The sequence below is a fragment of the Macaca mulatta genome, chromosome 5 (genome assembly GCF_049350105.2).
Source record: "Macaca mulatta isolate MMU2019108-1 chromosome 5, T2T-MMU8v2.0, whole genome shotgun sequence".
Taxonomy (NCBI): Eukaryota; Metazoa; Chordata; class Mammalia; order Primates; family Cercopithecidae; genus Macaca; species Macaca mulatta.
In genome coordinates, this window is record NC_133410.1 from 178,046,143 (window position 1) to 178,063,228 (window position 17,086).

The 17,086-nt window shown below is 35.0% G+C and overlaps 1 protein-coding gene across 17 annotated transcripts in view; it reads right to left on the minus strand.

Annotated features, from left to right (window-relative positions):
* The window catches only part of NEK1 (NIMA related kinase 1), a 199,441-nt gene that overhangs the window by 164,794 nt on the left and 17,561 nt on the right, over nt 1-17,086 (minus strand). For all 17 annotated transcript variants that reach the window (XM_078002440.1, XM_078002438.1, XM_078002434.1 and 14 more), the window contains 6 exons: nt 13,676-13,759; nt 12,019-12,086; nt 11,238-11,324; nt 9,822-9,876; nt 7,605-7,805; nt 3,026-3,086 (listed from right to left, as the gene is read on the minus strand). In XM_078002440.1, the coding sequence (XP_077858566.1) occupies nt 3,026-3,086; nt 7,605-7,805; nt 9,822-9,876; nt 11,238-11,324; nt 12,019-12,086; nt 13,676-13,759 (556 nt within the window). The remainder of the gene's footprint in view (nt 1-3,025; nt 3,087-7,604; nt 7,806-9,821; nt 9,877-11,237; nt 11,325-12,018; nt 12,087-13,675; nt 13,760-17,086) is intronic.

Genomic DNA, 17,086 nt, shown 5'->3' on the forward strand with positions numbered 1-17,086 from the left:
AAGAGCAACTGTTAAGCATTAATTACATCAATATAAGCAACTTTTTCCTTCATATAATGTGTGAATGGTATCTATACCTACAGACCTTCAAAAAAGAAATATCTTAAAACAATCATTATCACTAAGGGTTCCACAAAATGGGTACCTCATAGACTGCTGGCAGAAATATAAATTGGTTAAACTTTCTGGAGAGCAATCTATATTAAGAATATTATTTATGAATTGATATTAAAGAAATAATCAGAGAAACTCCATGCACAAGAATAAACCCTACAGTATTATGTATTTAACCCTTATTGAAGCCTAGATGGGGTTCAGTCTTAGAAGGGATAAGTTAAAGAAAAGCATCCTAAGGTAATAAAAAGAAAATTCTTCTATTTACTCACATCTCTGGAGGATATTAAAAGTCAGAGTATAGTCTATATAAACACTTACTGAAACCCTCTTTCCCTTTCTTATTTTTATTATCTGCCAAGATACCCCTCTGCTCAAACTCTTCTAAAGCCTGAGCAGCAGCTTGCTTTCTTCCACTTCCAGACTGCTCTCTAGCTCAGGATTTTATAATGTGCTAAATCAATTTATCAATTTAAATCAATTTCTTCCAGAAGTGTTCTTCCTTTTTAGCGGGGGGAAGGAGAAAAAAATTTAACTGGTTTAAAATGAAATCCTACGGCTAAACTCAGTTCTTCAAAAAAAATGTAATTGTAATAGAAAATGTTCATCATATAATAGTATAAATTAAAAGAAACAAAACTTCTAATAATGCATTCTCAATTTGTAGTTATTATGCACATATTATCACAGAAAAATATATCAAATATAACAGTGTGTGTTAAAATTGGGGTAATTTTTATTTCTTTTAAAATATTTTTATAATAAATATTTTTCATATAATTTAGTAAACTTTTAAAAATAAAAACAATATAAGCCATTAAGTCGGCATTTTAGAGATTCAGAAGTAATTTTTGTTGACAATATGGGATATACGATGTGACAGGGTAAGGTTTTCCAAACACATACTCCAACTGCATCTTGACCCAGAAACCAGGAAGCATGAGCAAAAAAAGATTTCCCTTCGAGAGTTCAACTGTACAATCAAATTAGAGCATACACATACACATATACACACAGAGTCACAATACTGCAACCTGGCTAAACGTGTTAATAGAATCAAAGAAATAGAGTGTATGCCAGAAAAGGGGCTAGAGGCGCAAAAGCATAAAAAATAAAGATTTCTAAGAAACAGATATGAACAGTCCCATCTACTTTCCAGAGAAAAGGAAGAACTGCCTATCTGATTTTAGGGCATTTTTCAGGATCAGTGACAAGGCTACCTATGGCATGAAGTTTAACATAGGGGACTGGAGGCCACAAAGTATTTATCAGTAATACTACTCCTATTAAGCATTTCATTCAACCAAATGCTCTTATAACAAATTACTTTCTAATTCCCATATGGGTTTATCCACATGGAAAGAACATGCTGACACTGGGTATTTCTAGCTTTTGTGACAAGGAGCCTTTTGATTAAGATATGACTTCTACGAAGCTTGACTGTCCACTGCCCAGAGAAATCATGCCGATTCTTGGTCTCTTGTAAATTCTGTTTAAGTGAGTTGACTTCCCAGGGATTGGTGGTCTCTGCAATGAGAGGATGTCTAAGGGTCTTTAAGAAGGGCGAAATGCAGCAGGTGGCTCACGCCTGTAAACCCAGCACTTTGGGAGGCCAAGGCAGGTGGATCATGAGGTCAGGAGATTGAGACCATCCTGGACAACAGGGTGAAACCCCATCTCTACTAAAATACGAAATATTAGTCAGGCGTGGTGGCGGGCACCTGTATTCCCAGCTACTTGGGAGGCTGAGGCAGGGGAATCCCTTGAACCTGGGAGGCGGAGGTTACAGTGAGCTGAGATCGCACCACTGCACTCCAGCCTGGAGACAGAGCAAGATTCCATCTCAAAAAAAAAAAAAAAAAAAAAAAAAAAAAGAAGGGCTAAATGTAGCTTGCCTTCCTGAGAACCCACTGTCATACCACTTCTAGCTAAATGGGCTCATTTTTATGATATCTATTTTTATTAATTTATCCAAACTCAAAATGGAGTAGTACAAAGAATTACGTTTGAAAAACAATATACCCTTCACGTATTAAATAACTTCCATTGATTTTAGAAATCCATTCTGAAATCATTCTATTCAGGAAAAAAATAATTTCCCTCTCACATAGATACACCTAAATACACACACATAGTATATAACCATATCCATAATCTTACAACAATTCTAATACCACTGGTCACATTGTTTAAAATAAAACCTATCTTTAATAAAGTGCTTGACTTCACATTCACTTACTTAAAAAAATTCAGAATATGAAATATTTCTCAAAGAAAATATTTATGACTGAGTGCGGTGGCTCACGCCTGTAATCCCAGCACTTTGGGAGGCCGAGGTGGGTGGATCACCTGAGGTCAGGAGTTTGAGACCAGCCTGGCCAACATGGAGAAACCCCATCTCTACTAAAAATACAAAAAATTAGCTGGGCTTGGTGGTGGATGCCTGTAATCCCAGCTACTTGGGAGGCTGAGGCAAGATAATCGCTTGAACCCAGGAAGCGGAGGTTGCAATGAGCCGAGATCGCGCCACTGTACTCCAGCGTGGGCAACAAGAGCGAAACCTCATCTCAAAAAAAAAAAAAAAAAAAAAAAAAGGTAATATTTTATATGAAGATTTACACCAAAATTGAACATTTTATAATTCTATAACAACATTCTCAAAATATCAGCTAGGCATCAAAGACATAAGATTTCAGGCCAGATTTCATTTAAATAAAATGGACAAGAAATGAGAATGTTGTTATTAAGAAACTATATATTGCCATAAATCATTAATAATTCTAAGGTGCATTTCCTCTGGATTAAATTTATCCTAGAATTATCCCAACTTACTATATCAACATATATTTCCAGTTTAATTAGGTTTGATTACCACAAACAGATGAAAAGTTTCATATCAGATTTCATTTACCTGGTATAGGCTGTGATCCAAACTTTGAAAACGTTTTTAGACAAAATTCTTCTGCAATAAGCTTAGATTGAAAGAGAAAAAAAAAAAATCAGAAAAGATGTTACATTTTCAAAATAAAAAACCTACCCATTAATTGTAATACATTTTCCCCTTTTTCAGTAATATTTATGTTGCCAAACTGTACTAAAACCAAGTCAAGGAAAAAAAAAAAAAAAAAAAAGGAAGCCCAGGTGTCGTGGTTCATGCCTGAAATCCCAGCTCTTTAGGAGGCCGAGGGGAGGATCACTTGAGCACAGGAGTTAGAGGTCAGCCCTGGCAACATAGTGAGATCTCATCTCTATTTTAAAAATTAAGAAAAATTAAAAAAAAAATCCATTCAATAAATTCCTCTCATGCTAACTCCCTCCCAATCTTATTTATGTATGTATCTATGGGTGTATGTTTTTGAGACAGGGTCTCACTTTGTCACTCAGGCTGGAGTACAGTGAGACAACAATGGCTCACTGCAGCCTTGACCTCCCAGGCCCAAGCAACCCTCCCATCTCTCAGCCTCCAATCAGTTAGGACCACAGGCCTGTGTCACTATGCCAGGCTGATTCAAAAAAAAATTTTTTTGGTATATTTTTTATGGAGATGGGGGTCTCCTTATGTTGCTCAGGCTAGTCTCAAATGTATGGGAGCAAGTGATTCTCCTGCCTTAGTGTCCCAAAGTCCTGAGATTAAAGGTATGTGCCACCATGCCCGACACAAATTTATTAGTTCTCCAGATAGAGGCTTTCTTCTCAAATTAATCTAATGAGCAAGGTAGGCATCCATACATTACTTGCCTATTTCATCTCTCAGCAATTTAACACAACTACCTATCTGGAAAAATCTCTATATTCTATGTGCATCTATAGCCTTCATTTTCTTCAAAACTACTGAAGAATCACTTCATTATCAAAATAAATTATCTAGTAATCTCTCAGTTATTTTAACTTTACTCTGAATCTGCTTAACATTTCCAATGAGTTTTGTAACTCATAATTATAAATTATAACTAATTTTATTAAGTTATTGGATAAATATGTAAATATTCTTAATTTAACAAATGTCTCCATTTATATACTAATATTAGTATAAACTCTCCATTATATATTCTCCGGCATTTATAAACATAGATATTTATAAATCAGGAACAAAAATCATTTATATTTTCTGCAAGTAATTTTTTCTCCTTACTCCATATTTTTCTCTCCTTAAGTTCAAAACTATGATACCAACAAAGAGCTAACTTGGTTTAAGCTTTTTTTTCTTACTTTGTAGGAAAGGCAAAGGCAAGTGAATTTTCTATTTTTTCAAGAGAACTGAGCCTTGGTGAGAGAATCTTCCTATAGTAACAGTGGTCCAGACACTCCGATAGGCAAAAAAAATACTTGATCCGAGGGGGTCGTTTTTTCCATTAAGAAAACCCCTAGAGCAGTTCTCAAAGTCTCATACCAGCAGGATCAGCATCATCTGGAACTCAGTAAATATGCAAACTGTCAGGCTCCACCTTAAAATTACTGAAACCAAGACTGTGGTGGTGAGAGTCAGCAATGCCCTCTAGGTGATTCTGATGCATGCTCAAGTTTGAGAACCTTTTCGTTAGCAGACAAATGTAACAGCCAAGTCTGGCTCACAGGCAATTTAGGGCAACTATGTGAATGTGTGTTCCCTTCTCAAAAAATGCATTTTTTTTCCTTTTCTTTCTCTTGGAAGAAAACAGGTGGTTTATGATCTCAATCTTGTCCCTAAATCGAATCATTTCTTCCACTGTTGGAGAAGTCTTTCTTTTCCTGTGGTAATGCTCATGTGAATTGAGAGATGGGACATACAGAATCCAAGAAGATCCTGAAATCCCTATGTTGTATTGTCCAATAGAGTAGCCACTACCCACATGCACCTATTTGAACTAAAATTTAAGATATATATATATCTTAATATATATATCTTATATATATCTTAATATATATATCTTTTATATATATATATGAGAAGCTTTTCAGTTATACCAAGGACATTTCAAGTGCTTACTAACCACATGTGGCTAGTGGCTGCAACATTGAACAATGCAGATATAGAGCATTTTCATTGTCACAGAGCATTCCACTGGACAGCCCCTATATTCCTAATGAATCAGAACTTATCCATAGTTTTTCAAGCCATATCCAGGAAGATGTTGCCAGAGTGCAGAAGACTAAAAACTAGGCCCTATCAACCATGGCTGATGGTCTTGAGAGGATTAGGTACTAAAATGATAGGGAGCATTATAGTGATACTGGAAATAATAGTTCATATGTTACAGTAAAGCTCATCAATTGTTTCACAGTTATAGTCTTTAAAAAAATATATCACAACTATCAGCAGGCTGAGAGGAGGGAGGACTGCTTTAGCTCCAGAGGTGCAGGTTGCAGTGAGCTGAGACTGCGCCACTGCACTCCAGCCTGGGTGACAGAGTGAGACTCCATCCTCAAACAAACAAACAAACAGACAAAAGTGTCACAAAGCGTCTCACCTAAGTACAAGTAGATATATAGTAGAAAATAAATCTGAGGAACAGCAGATAAAGGTTTTTATCTTTAAACAACAAGTGATATATAGTAGAAAATAAATCTGAGGAACAGCAGATAAAGGTCTTCATGAAGAATGAAATCTAAGTGGTGCTTAAATAGTAACAAGTAGGGTCTATGTATATACTAACACATAACGTCAAATATTCCATTTGTGAATAATCACAATCTCCCCTTGTTTCTTTTCATATTATAAGTTTTGCACATTTTAAGCTTGAATATTTTCTCTTTCATTGCTAGCTAGCTAAATTCCAGTACCTCAGCCTTGAGACTATATGTCCCAACTCCTGGTATGGGGAGAGAGAAACCTCAGCAAGACTAAATGAAGTCATTGTTTATTCTCTAGTGGCTGCCAAAAAAACAATAGTACACTACATAATAAAAGTGTCCTCGCAAACGTTATTTATAACAAAGGAGTCTTGTAAGACACCCACGTTTCAGAGGCTGTTGCTATGACCTATACAAGTAACCTTTAATCTCCAAATGTTAGTTGGTTTTCTTGCATACTAATGCATTCTCATGGTAGCAACAGTAAAATCAACATCTCTGTTTTCTGAAGAGTATTTGGTCACATGCATGTTCTGTTAAGCCAAAAGGACATATGATACTTCCTTCTCCTCCATGAGCATATAAAAGTAATAACAAAACTATAGTTTTGCTGAATATCTTATTTACTGGAGGTTAACAGTTATTTAACAAAGGCCGCACTAAACCAGAAAAGTAAAACAATTCCAATTTCAGGTGATCACATTTTTATAACTTATGCTAACTGATTTGATATAGATTGCTTTAAAAATCTTATGGAATTAAAATTCAGTTAAACTCAACAATTATGCACCTATGTGTGCACTAAAGGAGAAATCATGAGTCAGTAATCTAGTATACCTACATATAAATGGTTTCTAGTCATTTCCTATCAAAAAGAATATAACTATAATCATATAGATTATGTTAACAATACATTTATAGGCCGGGCATGGTGGCTCATGCCTGTAATCCTAGCACTTTGGGAGGCCGAGGTGGGCAGATCACTTGAACTGAGGAGTTCGAGATCAGCCTGGGCAATATGGTGAGACCCTGTCACTACAAAAAATACAAAAATTTACTGGGCATGGTGACATGTGCCTATAATTCCAGCTACTTGGGAGACTGAGACGAGAGGATGGCTTGAGCCCAGGAGGTGGCAGTTGCAGTGAGCTGTGATCATGCCACTGCATTCTAGCCTGGGCAACAGAACTACAACCTGTCTCAAAAAGAATTAAAAAAAAAAATGTGTATTAGTAAAATACATTGATATGTAGGTAATATTTAAGACATTAAATATTTTGAGCACTTACATGCTAGACATTAAGCACTTTATGTGTATTATCACTTTTAATTCTCATAACAACCTCACAGATACATTCAATAATCCCTTTGCTCACAGGTGAGGAAAGTGAAGCATAGAAATGCTCAGTAATTTTACAGTTAGAAATCCAGAGAAAAGAGGAATATTGCATAACTGGAAAGCAAACATTAACAAAACAGTTACATAAAAATGGAAAGGCTGGGAGAACTGGTTCACACCTACAATCCCAGTACTTTGGAAGGCCAAGGTGGGAGCATCACTTGAGGCGGAGTTCAAGACAAGCCTGGACAACATAGTGAGACTCCGTATCTAAAATTTTTTTTTTAAATATTAGCTGAGTGTGGTGGTGCACACCTGTAGTCTCAGCTACTCAGGAGGCTGAGGCAGAAGGATTGCTTGAGCCCAGGAGTTTGAGGCTGCAGTAGGCTATGATTTTGCCATTGTACTCTAGCCTGCACAACAGAGCAATACTCTCATCTGAAGAAAAAGAAAGAGCACGGAAAGGAAAGTGGCACTAATTTAGTCTGAAAAAGGCACACCATTCCCCCAAGGTCCAGATGTGCTCTCCTCAACACTGGAGGCCATGTTCTAGCTAAGCAACATAACCCTACTGTTTAATTTTAAAGGAAAAAGAACATACCTGAGGTGAGAGAAACTTTTCAATGCGTTTGGCTATAAAACCTTTCTCCAATATGGAGTTGACTGATGGTCTATCCCTAGGATTTCTTTTAAATAACTGAGACACCAAACTGCGGAGATCATAGGAATAATGCAAAGACACAGGTGGAAAAGATCCGGATATTATCTTCAGTACCAGGTTTTTCATACTGCCAGCTTCAAACTAAAGTCCAGAAAATAAATAACATACAGGAAACATATATAAATTGAAACTGAGAATATCAGTAATAAGAAATAGTTCTTTTCCTACCAATATAGAATAGAAACACATCCTCTTCCAAATAATTAGAATATGTTTTCTAGAGCAAAGTTTAGTTGGTTATCTATAAATTAATATCAGCCCTCACAAAATAAGAGTAATTTTTACTTATTTAAAATATTTAAAGATGGGATGTATTAAATAAACGTTTCATAAACTATGACAATAATCAAATGGTGAAAGGTTATGCCTTAGAGGTAGCAAAATTAGGGCCAAAGAACCACAAACAGAAAAAGAACAACCTGCTGCTCTTCATTTAAGACCTGCCTCTTAGTGCCTCTGTTGTAATGATTAGAACAAGAAATTAACTACACAACTAAAAGCATTGGGGGAAAATTAATACATAAAACTACTCATACTTTCCTTTCAGACAATGCTCACTATTTTGTGTGCGTGCGATGCTCCTAAAAGCTATGAAAATCAGCAGTATAAAAATATCTTAATAGGAATACATATGTCAGAATTAAACACAATATAAACTTTAAAGTAAAAAGAAAACAAGAGGTGGGGCAGTTTAAAATCTGAAGATTTCGTCTTGAAAGAGGGCAACATTAAACTTTTGATATCTCCACTAAAATATTACAGAACAATTGTACAATGTTATCTTAATATACACATTAAGAAAATAAAATGTACTATAAATTAGGTATCAGTGATTATAAAAGTTCTATTAAATGTTGAGCTCTCCTAAATGTCATCTGAGTAAATTCAATCTTATAGAAACATCTGTACACCTAAATAGGAATCCTAAATGCAGAAAAGATGTGGTTCTCTATTCCAATGCACTTTCATTTATCACTCAGTTGACATGCTCTTCACAAAGCGTAAGTTACTGGATTTCATGTATCTTAAGACACATGCTACTTAAGAGTAAACAATCCCAAAATACAGAAGAGATGGTGACAGGACAATGTAGACGAACAGATTTTTTTAAAACCCACAAACCAATGGTTTAAAGCTAAAATAACTGTGTTGCAGAAAAACTGATCAATTACTTCAAATAAGCGTCTGATAACTACCATCCCACATTACCTTGTCAGCTTATGCTTTTTTCCTTAAGCAAGAAAAAAAAAATCTAAGGCAATATAGTAAAAGAGTATGCAACCATTAAAAAGAATGACAAGAAAAAATATTCCCCAAATAGTATTAAGCAATAAAATCAGGTTATAAAACTTCTTATAAAGTCTAATCAAACTTTTGGGGAAGAAAAAAAATTTTTCATTTTATAGGTAGTCAATACTGGCTGGAAGAACTGTTTATGATCCTTATTCACTTATTTATATTTTCATCTATTTTCTGAAGTTTTCTGTAATGAAAATACAATATTGTTTAATCAGTGGGTAAAAAAATGTTAATCACTTTCCATTTCAAAAAACTGCTTTATTAAGACTAAACCTACTTAGGACAACAACTCTCCCCTTTTTTAGTGTGCTACACGTTATTAAAAAAAAAAGTCTCAAAAGTAAAAATTTTAAATACTCTGAATTAATGATTACTTAAATTGGTAAAAGTCATCAGTGAGTATATTGAATGAAATTCTTTAAATTAGTTCAATTCCAAATCAGTCTGGGTGTTATGAAAGAATTCACTAAAATGAAACTAGTAAAATTTGTTAAGCTAGAATATCAACTTTATACTAAATTTAACATTAAGAAAACAGCAAAATTCATTTTTGTCATTAGAAATAATTTTCTGGAAAACAGCATGAAATATTATAAAATAGCAAATATACTAGATACGCATATATATTAAGGGAAAATCCATTTATACTTCAGAAAAAATGAGAAATGTAAAAACGGACATAGAGGAGAATTTCTAGGATGAGGGTTATCTGAAAGATAACAGAACTTAAAAAATAATAAAAACATTATAGGCGCTTTTTAACATAACTTTAAAAATATTTCAGAAACTTCTACTTACAGCATGTTTAAGTGTACACAGCTCATAAAGGACACACCCCAGAGCCCAAATGTCACTAGAGAAGATAAAAATGAGAAATTTCCTCTAAGTATCAGAATGTACTTTAAAATTTTTTGATTTAAAGGAAACATAAACAGCATAAAAGTGTTTTGGAAAAATATGTGCTCCAGAAAAAATTTCCTTTAAAACTAAAAATTTCGGCCGGGCGCGGTGGCTCAAGCCTGTAATCCCAGCACTTTGGGAGGCCGAGACGGGCGGATCACGAGGTCAGGAGATCGAGACCATCCTGGCTAACACAGTGAAACCCCGTCTCTACTAAAAAATACAAAAAACTAGCCGGGCGAGGTGGCGGGCGCCTGTAGTCCCAGCTACTCGGGAGGCTGAGGCAGGAGAATGGCGTGAACCTGGGAGGCGGAGCTTGCAGTGAGCTGAGATCCGGCCACTGCACTCCAGCCTGGGCGACAGAGCGAGACTCCACCTCAAAAAAAAAAAAAAAAACTAAAAATTTCAACCATAACCAAATGACAAAAGTAGCTCTCTCAGATTGGAAAAAGAAAATGGTTGCCCCAACAATTACTTTGAAGCTTCATTAAAGAAATTTAATATTTAAAAGAACAATATCAAAAAAATTCATGTAAATTCTATTTATTTTTATTTCATAAAACTCAAACTTTTTTTCAATTATTTGTAAAATACCATGATTTAAAAATTATAAAACAAAATATTAATTTAATGGACATTAAAAATTTATTAAGAAATTTGCCACAGCTACTGACCACTGTTATCTTGGTTGGGATTTTCCAATTAGAGAGAGAAAATAAAGGATAGCTGGAATTTAATGGTAGAATTGCTCTTTCTACCCACATATTATATAGTCCGCTAGCCAGACTACAGTGCTGTGATTAGAAATATGGGCTTGGGAGCCAGACACCTAGTTTGGATGCTGATTCCACCACTTATTTGACTCAAGGATTTCAAAGACGTTACTTTGCCTCTCTCTGCATTTGGTTTCCTTATAAGAAGAGGAGGAATGATTAATACCTACATCTCCCAAACTCATTGTGAAGACTAAGAGAATACATAGAACTCAAAACACTACCTGGCTTAGAGTGTGTTCAAGAAATATTAGCAATAATTCAATAAGAAGTGACTATCACGAAGAAAAAGACCAAAGAAAGCACTCTACTTTCAGTTATAACATAAATAACAAGGTGATTCTTTCTGTGGTTCTTCCAGCAAGATAATCAAATAGCTTTTTTACAATTCCCCTCACCATATATTAACAACATTTTATATATACATATATGTTTACATGTATGTATTACTGATATTAGAATAGTATTCTAAAGGTTAATAAACATGACAACAAAAAGATTGAAAGGAAATACATCATACAATGAGTATCATTTTAAATACCTTTTATTATTGTAAGGTTTGTTTTCACAGATTTCAGGTGACAAGTAGTATGGGGTCCCTATGCAAGTTCGAGCCAGCTCTACAGTACTAGAAGAAAAAAAAATTATTGGAGAAGTTTAAGACACAGTCATGTGCCACATTAATGTTGCTTTTGGTCTACAACAGATCACCTATATGATGCTGGTGTCATAAGATTATAATGAAGCTGAAAAATTCCTATAACCTAGTGACATGGTGACTGACATACATTGTAGAACAATTATTTTTTAATAAATTTAGTATAGCCTAAGTGTACAGTGTTTATAAACTCTACCGTAGCATACAGAAATGTGCTATATCTTCACATTCACTCACCACTCACTCACTCACAGAAAGCAACTTCCAGTCCAGCAAACTCCATTCATGGTAAGTGTCCCATAAAGGAATATCATTTTTTATCTTTTATATTTTATCTTTTCTATGTTTAAATATATACCATTGTGTTACAATTTCTTACAGTATTCAGTACAGACCATGCTGTACAGGTTTGTAGCCTAGAAACAATAGGCTACAGCCTGCCTGTGTAGTACACTCTATCATCTAGGTTTGTGTAAGTACACTCTACAATATTTACACACTGACAAAATCACCTAATGATGCCTTTCTCAGAACATGTCCCAATAAAGCAACATCCCAGTAAACAACATACTTAAAGATACTATAAATTATCACATATACATCATCATGGATTGAAGGTTCGCTGAAAACATTATATCAATACAAAGTTTAAAATTCATGTTACCTATTAAGAACTCTAGCAATTCCAAAATCTCCAAGTTGTACCGTTCCATCTTTAGTTAAAAATATGTTCTATAAAAGACAGGAAAAAAATTCTTAGAAATATTGTTACAGTCCAGTTCTGAGTCAACATTTTTCCTAAAATTTAAAATCCAGTTTAAAAAATTATGCTAGAGAAACTGGATATTCACATACAAAAGAATAAATGAAGTCCCCTACCTCAAATCATACACAAAAATTAATTCAAAATGGAGTCTAGATCTAAATATCAAAACTAAAATATAAAACTCCTAGAGAGGCCGGGCGCGGTGGCTCAAGCCTGTAATCCCAGCACTTTGGGAGGCCGAGACGGGCGGATCACGAGGTCAGGAGATCGAGACCATCCTGGCTAACACGGTGAAACCCCGTCTCTACTAAAAAAACACAAAAAACTAGCCGGGCGAGGTGGCGGGCGCCTGTAGTCCCAGCTACTCGGGAGGCTGAGGCAGGAGAATGGCGCAAACCCGGGAGGCGGAGCTTGCAGTGAGCTGAGATCCGGCCACTGCACTCCAGCCTGGGCGACAGAGCGAGACTCCATCTCAAAAAAAAAAAAAAAAAAAAAAAACTCCTAGAGAAAAACATAGGAATAAATCTTCATGCTGTTGGGCTAGGGAATTGTTTCTTAGATGACGTCAAAAAGCACAAGCAAAAAAAGTAAAAGGATAGATTGGACTATCAAAATTAAAAACTTTTGTGCATCAAAGGACACCATCAAGAAAACAGACAATCCATAAAACGGGAGAAAATTTTTACAAATCATATATTTGAGAAAAAACTTTTATCAAGAAAAGGACTTGCATAACTCAACAATGACAACAAAAAGACAGTCTGATTTAGAAACAGGCAAAAGGGGCCAGGCGCAGTGGCTCACACTTGTAATCCTAGCACTTTGGGAGGTTGAGGCAGGCAGATCACCTGAGGTCAGGAGTTCAAGATCAGCCTGGCCAACATGGTGAAACTCCATCTCTACTAAAACTACAAAAAATTGCCAGGCATGGTGGCAGGTGCCTGAAATCCCAGCTACGCGTGGGGCTGAGGCAGGAGAATCACTTGGACAGGACGTGGAGGTTGTGGTGAGCCTGAAATCACACTGCTGCACTCCAGCCTGGGCAAAAGAGCAAGACTCCGTCTCAAAAACGATAGATAGATAGACAGATAGATAGATAGATAGATAGATAGATAGAGATAGATAGATAGATAAATACATACATACATACATACATACATACATACATACATAGGCAGGCAAAAGGCACATACTTCATAATATCCATTTATATAAACCGTCCAGAATAGGCCAATCCACACAGACAGAAAGTAGAGTAGGGGTTACCAGAGTCTAGGTGGAGGGGAATGGGAACTCACTGCTAATAGGTATGAGGTTCTTTTTGGAGTTATAAAAAAATGTTCTGTAAGTTTTAGAGACTGGGAAGGAAAGTAATTTTTAGAGTATGGGAAGCAAGCAGGAGATCTAATACAGATGCAGATGAACAGGATAAGAGTGAAGACACAAGACAGATAATTTGATGCATACTAAATCAGGTTCAAAAATTTTTGGCCCAAGACAATGAAGGTTCCATATCTTTATCCATTTAGAAGTTATCAGTGTCAGAATAACATACCTGAGATTTAATGTCTCGATGAAGAATTTTTCTATCATGTACATGTTTCAGGGCCAAACATATCTGTACAAACCAGTCCAAAATCTAGGAAGAAAAATCAGATCTGTCATTTCTTTTAAAACTTACAATTCACAGTAGCCTCTCCCTGACCATTAAAAGAATTCAAGAATATTTAGGGATGAGAGGAACTAAATCCTTAAAAAAATATTTTAGGTTACAATTTATTTTAACTCTGCAGGCACTGACATTAAATAGATATTCAAGTCAACACAAGCTCTCCACATACTAAATCCAAAATATAAGAGATGCTACTGGGTCATCTCTTATAAATCAAAACAAATGTGGAAAGTAACTTTATGAGTGAAAATGGAAATAATTTATATTTTATAATGTTAAGACAAACAGGTGATTCTTCTTTGTTTTTAATACATCTTCTTTCTATAACACCCCTCCCTCCCCTTTCTTTAGGGACAGGGTCTTGCTCTATCACCCAGGCTGGAGTGCAGTCATGTTATCATAGCTCACTTCAGCCTCAAACTCCTGGGTTTAAATTATCCTCCAGCCTCAGCCTCCAAGTGGCTAGGACTACAGGTGCATGCCACCACAGGCAGCTAGTTTTTCATTTTTGTTTTTTTTATAGAGACAGGGTCCTGCTATGTTGCCCAGGCTAGTGGTCTTGAACTCCTGGCCTCAGGAGTTCCTGAGGATTCAAGTGTTCCTCCTGCCTTGACCTCCCAAAGTACTGCGATTACAGGTATAAGCCACTGAATCTGACTTCTATGATGCTTTTTAAAAATATAAATAAAAATCACAAAAGGAAAAAAATCAAGCCAGAAATTTGGAAGACATCTCTGACTTTTTTCTCTTCCCACATTTATTATAACGTAAACACTCTTTTCTGGAGATGGCCACTTGGAAATAAAAAGGCTTAATTTCTATCTCATTGTTAACATCAAAATAATTCCAAGTACACGGCATTTTTAAACTAAAAAAAAAAAAACCATAAAATAACAAAAGGAAACATAAGTTAATTATCTGTAATAACTGACTAAAGCAGGACTTTCAAAATATGACATAAAATGCTTAAGTCATAAGACAAAGACTGATAAAGTTGACTACATACAATTTAAAACAACTGTAGAGCAAAATACACACAAGTTTAATAATAATTTGAGAAAATACCTGCAACATAAATGATAGATTGCTAGTTCTCTAAGATGTAAAAGTTATTCAAATCACTGAGAAAAGTACTGGCAGGCAAAATAAGACGTGGACAAAAGACTGGAGAGGCAAATGACAGGTGGAAAAAATGGTCAAAAAACACATATGTAAGGTACTAAACTCCCTGCCAAATTAAAAAAAAAAAATTAAGATACCATATTATCTTGCTTAAAATGAAATAATACATACTGTTGGTCAGAATGTTGGGAAATAAGCTTTTTCTCACAGGTGTTTGTGAAAAGGTTAATTATAATCATTTGTCAAAATATGTGAACATTTTAAATTCACATACCATTTGAAACAGCAATTTCAATTTCAAATTTATCCTACAAATATTATCAGAAATATAAAACGACGTATGTAAGATGTTACTATAGCACTGTTAGCCAGAACCCAAAAATATAAACAATCTGAATGTTCAAGGGGCCTGATTAAGTATATTGTATTATCACTATACCAGAAATTCTATGCAGTCACTGACAAGAATGAAGCACTTCTGTGTATACTGTTTACATACTATTAAGTGAGAAAAGGAAGTTCCAAAACAGTATGCATAGTATAACTCTATTTAAAAAAATATGCTTATATTCCATACCTGAACTCTATTTAATTGTGTGTGTGCACTGAGGAAGGAAAGAAGGAATAAAGGAAGGAAGCATCAAAGGATAACTGCCAATCAGTTAACAGTGTTTACCTCAGGGAAGTGGATTTGCAGAAGAGGGAATGAAAGGTAACATGTTTACTTTTTACTTTACCTGTTCAGCATTTTTCTTTTTTAAAAAACTATTTTCTTTTTTTTTTTTTTTAACTCTTACTTCTGTTCTATAGATATTTAATGAGGATTACACAGATTGTTAAGGTACTTTCTATACTCATGTAAGGCATTTTAAGTATAGAGATCAAAAACAGTTCTCTAAGGAGTCCGTACAGTGGTAAGGAATATACTCACAAGTAACTATAATAATTGCATAAGTTTTTTAACAGAGATAGATACAATAAGACAGCAATTAATTCATCAAGGGAGAGGTAAGGAAAAAGAAAGTGAAAATTATGTTGAGTATTACTGATAAAATGGAGTTTACCAGTAGAAATGGAACACATCTTAGAAATCACTCATGTCTCATTTCACAGTGTTCTTCTATTACTAAATTTCCCGTACTTGTACTTCTTAATTTGACAAAAAATTTATTCAGTACCAAAAATGTACCAGATATGTGCAGGAACTAGCAAAAAAAGGTTAATGAAAGAGCTCAGAGACCAGAGGTCAGCAAATGTATTCTGTAAATGGCCAGACAGTAAATATTTTAGGCTTTGCAGGCCAGATGGTTTCTGTCTCAACTCAACTCTTCCACTATAGCACAAAAGCAACCACAGATTACAAGTAAACAATTAAGTTTAGCTGTGTTCTAATAAAACTTTATTTACAAACAGAGAGAGGGGGCCAAATTTGGTTCACAGGCCATTGTTTATTGATCCATATCAAAGACTATAGAGGGAGATGGGTAAGTAAACCAGTAATTAAAGGTAGGTAATGCGCTGAGTTGAAGAAGCATAGAGGAGAGCCAATGCAGCCTGGAGGTGATAAAATAAAGCTGGACAGAGGAGGTGATTCCTGAGCTCAGTTTTTGATGGAATATATAAGCAAAGCAGAGAAGGAAGGCACAGTTTATAAAATATAAATGTTACATTTTCATTCCCTTTGTCTACCCTAGCTCAGAATCTTGCTACATTAGGGTTCGACTACATGGGGTAGGACTTGGAGGAGAGGGAAGCCCTTTAAAATTGTAACCCTGCTTCTAATCTGTGCTTTTTATTTCATTGTACACATTACTTCTATATTAATATTTACAAAATACTGTTTCGAAAATGGGATTCTCTTGTTCAGAAGACTTTTAAATTCAAATGTTATGTTGTATTATACCAAGCATCATACAGTAATTATAATTGTGTGAATTACAGTTGTATGTTATTTTGCATTAGTGCAGACTGCCTTATAGCACCAAGCACTACTATAATCCATCTTCTCTGCTCCAAAACTGAGATTTCTATGTGTAATAAAATGTGTTAGAATTTTCCCAAAGTATGCTCAGTTTTGATGGGTTGATTCATTAATTTTTTAAAGGCATGAGAAGCTTTTATTGCCAAACATTATATTAATGGAAAAACTTTAACTTGGCTTCTCTATTAGAA